Source organism: Diadema antillarum, unplaced genomic scaffold, assembly GCF_040938485.1.
Source record: "Diadema antillarum isolate AM-2024a unplaced genomic scaffold, OU_Dant_1.0 seq00002246_RagTag, whole genome shotgun sequence".
In the NCBI taxonomy this organism is placed as follows: domain Eukaryota; kingdom Metazoa; phylum Echinodermata; class Echinoidea; order Diadematoida; family Diadematidae; genus Diadema; species Diadema antillarum.
The window spans coordinates 1-7,840 of NW_027272875.1; the positions used below are offsets into that span (position 1 = coordinate 1).

At 45.8% G+C, this 7,840-nt stretch overlaps 1 protein-coding gene across 1 annotated transcript; it reads right to left on the reverse strand.

The window, feature by feature from the left end:
* Window positions 1–1,953: 1,953 nt before the first annotated feature.
* LOC139714351 (uncharacterized) lies at window positions 1,954–7,620 on the reverse strand. Its single transcript, XM_071626060.1, has one exon. It carries the CDS (start codon window positions 7,618–7,620, stop codon window positions 1,954–1,956), a length of 5,667 nt encoding a protein of 1,888 aa, XP_071482161.1.
* Between the last annotated feature and the right edge of the window lie 220 nt (window positions 7,621–7,840).

Consider the following 7,840-nt stretch of genomic DNA (forward strand, 5'->3'; position numbering starts at 1 on the left):
ATGTATGTAATTCCTTCTATTCTGTCACTCTTTCTGTTGTTTGTACTCCTCGTACACTCTGTTACCTTGGTACTCATTCGGTGTTACATTCCGTGAAAACTGGAATTTCAAAGGCAAACACAACAACTGCAATTATTGCATATGAATTATGCCATGCAAACATTATTGCATATAACTGAAACACTATAATGCCTTCAACACTGCTTTCTTTACAGATACTGAAATACTGGTATGTGTAGACTTATGCCTATACATGTAACTTTCTCACTGTGGCAATACTGATGCAATGTGATATTCCTTTGATTAGCCAGTACTTAAACATACACTTCTGTGTAACTAATCATTCTCTTAACCTTCAGAAGCAGAAGCCTTGGCAGGAGCTATTCATGCAAGCAACAATTAGATTCTCTGTGCTATTGATCATTAAGAATGCCTCTTCATATTCATACAGGTATAACACATCATACACAAAACCTAGTAGAAATTCTACTAGCTACTTTACCCTTTAGTGTAGCCCTAGGCCTACAGTACAAATACTTCGATCCATCAATACAATTACTCTTTGCATGTAACTATTGTAAGTATTCTGAAGATCTCACACAAAAGTCTCCAAACAACATATCACTAATCACAGTATGCAATCAGTTACAATCAACCAGGCAGCCTTATGCACTGTAAAACAACTTCGGTACTCAGTTCTAGCAATGCATCTGTATGCTACATATACACAATAGTTACTGAGCAACTGTCATTTGACCCTATTCAGAGAGCATGCAATGTGTGGTACACACATTTCTCCAGAAAGTCACTACATTTTTACTGTCTGTGAAGTTGCACGATTCAAGTTCAACAATACTGATCTCATTTTCTGCATACATGTAGTACATCATAAAACAACACAGTAAACTCTTAGTAACAAACCTCTTTGCCTCCTTCGCAGGTTTTTCAACTCAAAGGCATTAAAAATGCAAGAAACTGACGAAGTTTTCTTCCACAAACTAACTTAGGTGTGAAGACACAGCAGCCATCATCCTCATCTGGCCCTTTGTGTCTGTCCTTGTGTGTGTCCAAGACAATGTGTAACATTAATGTGCAGCATATGTATACACAAATTTTATACACACATATTACAAAGTGCAGCTCATCATTACCTTTGTATGCATTCAAGGTCATCTCAATGTCATTGCTAGTCTTTGTTTCCAGACTGAAGTTGTGCTTAATGAACTATTCCAATGAACACTCATTACATGGCTCCTTTAAATTGGACACCAATTTACTCAATAAGTATGTGAATTGGAATCTCTAAACAATGAACTGACGCAATTTAGAGACATCTGCACTTATTAACACAATTTCAGAACCCTTGGCACAAATTGGACCAAATGTCCACAATTTCGACACAAATTGCTATTTGCAATCGATCTCTCCAGTAACAGAATTATTCAATTTATATATCTTGTGTGCATTTCTCAAGTCTTGTAAAGATAACACATCAAGCAATGCTTTGAGTTTTATGCTCGAAGAGTCAATAACTTTCGTTATCTGGAACATGTCGTACATGTTTTATATGACAAAGGCAACATTTGCAATCTCTTCAAATTGTTCATACACTTCAATTAACAATAACAGTGAGATTCCTGTTCACTTTGCATTTAGTTGGGACTACCGCAACACTTCCAATGTGTTTGTGTGGTTTCAAACACAATTTCTGGGAATTGAAGTTGACAATGTTCAAATGCGTCATAAAACAGTGTTCTTCACTCCTTAGCCTTTGAATTGTTCATTAGCAAGAATTCAACTTATATGTGCTTGAATGTATAAACAAGTCCAAAACAAACGCTTTCATTCATGCATGAAACAACTTGACTAGATGTCACAGTTCTCAAACTATCTAAGGTTCTTCGACAGGAAACAATCTAGAGCATAACTATGCACTGGCTCCTTGTCCGGGAATCACTCCTGGTCTTCCTGGGGGACGAGCAAGACTAGTTTATGAACTGGACGGTCAAGATATGAACATGGAGTGGTTCGCCTACCAAGTCCATTCAAGTTCTGCTCACCCATCGCGACCTTTACCTTTCGAACATGGTTGTCGCCTGAAGGATAAGTTTCGGCTATTCTACCCATGGGCCAGGCATTGCGAGGAGCGTTGTCATCCTTCACCACCACCACGTCTCCGACTCCTAGGTCTCGCTGCGGAACGGTCCATTTCTGCCTAGTCTGCAGGTTGTGCAGGAACTCCTTCCTCCACCGGCTCCAAAACTCATTCAGCAGGTGCTGCACCCTCCTCCAACGCTTCCTTGAATATACGTCGGCCCGCTGGAAGCACCCTGGTGGTGGAAGGATGACGCTGGTCTTCATCGTGATGAGCTGGTTCGGGGTCAGCGGTGCGGGATGTGCGGGGTCACTTAGATCATCTATTGTCAGCGGCCTGCTGTTGACGATTGCAGCGGCTTCGTGCATCAAGGTGCGTAGGGATTCGTCGTCAAGCTGTGACCCAGCATGGTTCAGCAACCCATCCAGCACGGTGCGGACAGATCTGATCAACCTCTCCCACGCTCCCCCCATGTGACTGGCAGAGGGAACATTGAATTTGAACTCAACAAAGTCACATCCATCTCTCAGTAGGACGTCTTTCACCTTGGTCCGGTCCATCTCACTGCCAGCTCTCTGGAATTCAGACGCAGCCCCAACGAAATTTGTGCCTCTGTCACATCTGAGCTGACGCACTGGACCTCTGATTGACACAAAACGGCGATACGCCTGGATGAAAGCATCTGTGCTCATGTCGTTGAGTGTCTCGATATGCACGGCTCTAGATGCCATGCACGTAAACAAGAGTCCGTATCGTTTGAGCTCCTTCCTGCCTTCCTTGATCATCCAAGGTCCGAAACAATCCATTCCACAATAAGTGAATGGAGGTGCTGGAGTAATTCGATCGGGAGGCAGATCAGACATCTTCTGGGTCAAGGCAGGACCACGGAGTCTTTTACAGGTGACGCATGACCGGATGTACTTGGACACTCTGCCACTGCCTCCAAGGATCCAGTACCCGCTTTGCCTGACCTGATTAAGTGTTGTACCCCTTCCTTGATGTGCAGTCTGCTCATGGCAATGACGAATGACAAGTTCGGTCACGTGGTGTTGACGAGGAAGAATGACCGGGTGTTTCTTCTCGTATGGCTCGTCGCATTTGCGAATGCGTCCTCCAACGCGCAAGATTCCTCTGTCGTCTAAGAAGGGGTCGAGCTGGCGAAGACGACTGGTCATTTTCATTTGACGCGTCTTCTGCCTCATAGTCAGGTCATCTCCTCTGCTTATCACTGACAAGGCCTGGATCTCTTCTGGAAAGGTTTCCCTCTGTACCAGTCTCACAATCTCTATCTCGGCGATCTTTAGGCGTTCTACATTGATGGCCTCTTCCTCTGAACGTTTGTTGTGATTCTTGTTGCGTTTCTCCTCACACCGCTGCCTCAGTCGAGCGATAAACAGCATACAGTTGGCAACTGCTCTTTTGGCCTTGTGCCAAGTCGAAAATCGGTCCAGTCTACTTGAGTGTAGGAAACTTGGGCTTACATGAGAAGTATGGACGTGTGACTTCTTCAGTTCCGGGTCATCAGTGTGTACCATGAATTTCTCTCCTGTAGATTGAGCGGGGAGTGTACTCTTCCACAGGAAGTCAGGTCCACGTAGCCACTTAGAATCCTTCAGCTGGGCTACCGTCAAACCCCTTGAGGCATCATCAGCCGGGTTTTCCCTCGATTCGATGTGTCTCCACTGTGACGTGGATGAATGTCTTCGAATCTGATGAACCCTGTTTGCTACGAAGACATGAAACCGCTTCTCATCATTGTTAATGTAGCCGAGAACCACCTTGCTGTCAGTCCAGAAGGTGTGAGTAGCGCCTTCAAGTTGCAATTCTGTATCCAGGAAGGCCTTGACCTTGACCGCAACAACGGCAGCTGTTAATTCCAAGCGAGGAATAGTCACCATTTTCAATGGTGCCACTCTGGCCTTTCCGATCACAAGAGAACAGTGCACTTGTCCTTCAGGGTTGGCGACTCTCAAGTACGTACACTGGCCGTACCCACTGGTGCTGGCGTCAGCGAAGTGATGATACTCTGAGAACTTCACCTCTCCAAAGTCAGCTGGCTTGTAGCATCTGTTGATCGATACGGTGGGAAGTGTGAGGAGGTCACTTCTCCACCTCTCCCATCGTGTCCTCAGTTCCTCAGAAAGGGGGTCATCCCAGTCGACTGATAGGCTACATAGCTCTTGTAGAATTCGTTTGCCCGGCAAAATGAGTGGAGCTATCAGTCCCAATGGGTCATATATGGACATGACCGTGGACAATACGCCTCTTCGGGTGAGAGGCTTGTCTTGCAGCGTCATTCTGAAGTTGAATGTGTCCGATTCGACACACCACTGTACGCCAAGGGCTCTCTCAATAGGCAGGTCGTCATGTTGGAGGTTGATCTCTCTCACATTCTTGGCCCTGTCCTCCTCAGGCACAGCATTGAGCACTTCTCTGTTGTTGGATACGAACTTGTGCAAGTGCAGACCTCCCTTCTCGCACAACAGCTTGGTTTTGGTGATCAACTGAATCACTTCTTGTGCTGTGAGCATCGACTGGAGTCCATCATCAACGTAGAAGTCATGATGAATGAAATTCTTGACATCTTCTCCAAACTCTTGAGTAAGATCTGTTGCCAATCTTCGTAAACCGAAATTTGCGCAACCAGGTGATGACCCAGCCCCGAAGAGATGTACCTTCATACGGTATGTGCTGGGATCCTCGTCAAGGTTTCCACCTTTCCACCAAAGGAACCTGAGATAGTCTCGGTCTTCTTCATTGACCTTGAATTGGTGGAACATCTCCTTGATGTCGCATATGAATGCAACATTCTCACGTCGAAAGCGACAAAGTACTCCCGTCAGCTTGTTCGTGAGATCTGGGCCCGTTAGGAGGTGACTGTTCAGAGAATGTCCCCTGTACTGGGCGCTGCAGTCAAATACAACCCGCAACTTGTTGGGTTGTATTACTCCATGATGTGGAATGTACCACGTAGTACTCTCATCATTGCCTACTGGAACACTCTCAGCGTACCCTTTGCTGATGAGTGTTTCCATAACTTCAGTGTACTTCTTGTGATACTCCATGTTGTGTCTGAACCTCCTCTCCAGTTGAATAAGCCGGGACCTTGCTTGGGCTTTGTTGTTTGGAAGCTGAGGCCTCTCGTCCTTGAAAGGAAGTGGCATCTCATAGTGACCATCGCTACTCTTGTGGATTCCCTTTTCCAAGATATCAAGGAATTTGTAGTCATTCTGTGAGAGCACTGTTCCTTCGTCATTCACATCAGAAAAGTCGGCTTCCATAAGGCTCCTTACTTGATGGGGTGTGATTTGTTCCCTAGTTGTTGTCTTCTCAGAAAGAAAAACTTCCTTTCTGTCTATGACCAAGTTATCTGGGATTTCCCTGGCCATCAATCTGTGACTGGTACCGATGTGATCATCATCTTCACAAATGTAGTTAGGACGCATCGTTCCCACGATGCTCCATCCGAGATCCGTGCGAATTCCATATGGTCCATTGTTACATGGTGCAGGAATCACGTCTCTGGGCATCAACGCTCTTGCGCAATCATAGCCGATCAAGAGGCCTATGTCGCAATCTTGGAGAGGCATAAGCTTGCTGCTAAGGTTGCACAGGTGGGGTATGGACTTCGCAGTCTTGGGAGTCGGCACATGAGAACGGTCTGCAGGCATGATGTCACGTGTGTATGTTGGTGGTAGAGCTATCTTGTTCTTGCCATCGTGAGCTCGTACACACAATCCTTCTACACGTTCACTGGTTATCCTTTGGTTTTTCATTGACAGTGTGGATAGCTGTAAGTTGACCTCAGTACCATGTATCCCCATCTCATCTTTGATGGATTTCAGTAGAAAGGTCGTGTCTGACTGTGTGTCCAGCAAGGCGTATGTCAATCTCTCTCCTGCATCATTCCTGTGGGACAGCCAGACAGGAACAATCATTGAGCTGGAAATGTGGCTGTGATCACTTCTTGAACAGGAGCTTGTGGACCTGTGCTCCGTCCGGTTGCTCGTTGTTTTGTCAGGTCCTACCCGTGTTTCTGTCTTTGTGCTCTCAGTGCTCAACGTTTGTCTGGTGTCACCGTGAAGCAGCGTAGGATGTTGCCCTTTGCAATTCGCACATCTCAGCCTGCGTCGACAACTCCTGCTCATGTGTCCTCTCTGCAAACAGCCGTAGCAGAGTCCATTCTTTAGGATGAATTCCTTCCTTGCCTGAAGATCTAACTTCGCAAAGGACTGACACTTGTCTGTGTGATGAGCAGCCCCGCAGAATGAACAGGTGGGTGATTTACGACCTTCCGTGTTTGCAGATTGAGCTTGAGTCATCGTGTTCATCGATCTTGCTTTGGACTGCTTTCCATGGCTCAGTTTGTCGTCCCTCAAGCTCCCAAATGAAACTACTGGGTCGCAAGCAATAGCAGCTTCATCCTCAACAAACTTGACAAAGACTGCAAATGGAGGGAATGCACCAGTTTCCTTTCTCCATTGGACTACAGTTCGCCCCCATCGAGTTATCAACCAGTCCGGGAGCTTTGAAGTGATCTTCCTGTTTTCCCTCTCGTCGTCGAGATGATTCAGATGATGTACCGTCTTGGATGCTGTGTGGCATTGGCGCAGAAAGTCAGAGAGCCTTCGCAGTCCTGCAGAATCCTTTGGCGCTATCTTGGGCCAACTGTCCAATCGATCCCTGAAGGCATTTGAAATCACAAATGTGTTGCCATATCTTTCATCCAGGGATTTTATCGCATCTCTGTAGGCCATGTCATCTCCTGCTAAGGCATAACCTTCTACCATTTCCCTTGGTTCATCTCGCAGATATTTAAGTAGGTAGAAGAACCTCTCATGGGGTGGAACCTTGCTATGTTCGATGAGAAGGTTATAGCTCATCTTCCAGGCTGGGTAATTTAGCGGCTTTCCATTGAAGACAGGGGGCTCCGGCAATGGAAGCCGATGAAGATGGAGAGTATCCTGTAGATTCCTGGTCAATTCCATTTCTAACAAGGGAGTCTCCTTGGTCTCTGGGGTAAGAGGAGTCACATCATCACGCACAACTTGCGCTGAAGTTTTCATCTGAACATCTTGGACGGTTTCATATCTAGATCTCTCGTGAGGTGCGTCCGAATGCATACTTGAAGTATCACATCGCAGATTCTTGAGGATGTTGAAGGTTTCTTTCATAACAGATGCATGATCTGCCTCGACCTCATCGAATTGAGCCAGTATGTCATTGTCTTCTGTGCAGATGGCTGAATACTGTTCCTGTGCATCGATCAATTTATCCATACAATCCTGCAGTGTGTTACGATGTTGTTTGATTTCGTCATAATCATCTTCCAGCAACAGCGTTCTCAATTTACTGCAGGAACGTCTCCACTTGGTTAGAGAACTCCTAAAGCCTCTCCTTCTCACATCCAAATTCCACTGTATTCCCCTTTCTGTAGGCTGTCTGTTACGTTCTTCTTGCACTTCTGCCATTCTCTCAAGAGTCTCATCAACTGGTACTGCTGTATCTCTCTCAGTCGCAGCCATGTCTCCGTAATATCAATTGACGCAGGGAGAGTATTCACTATTCAGTTTTCACTGAGATAAGAGTTTTCACTGTAAGTGTAGTTGTGGTCGATCGCAAGAATTCCAAGCAGACAAATGTTTTTACGGGAATGTCGCAATGTACTTTATTAGGGATCGCAATCAGAAACACCTTCCTCTCTCTCTCTCTGTTTCTTTCCCTATCCTTCGTTCCATCTGGTAA

Excerpts from the sequence above, each read along its gene's own strand:
- LOC139714351 (XM_071626060.1), bottom strand. The coding sequence starts at position 7,620 with ATGGCTGCGACTGAGAGAGATACAGCAGTACCAGTTGATGAGACTCTT.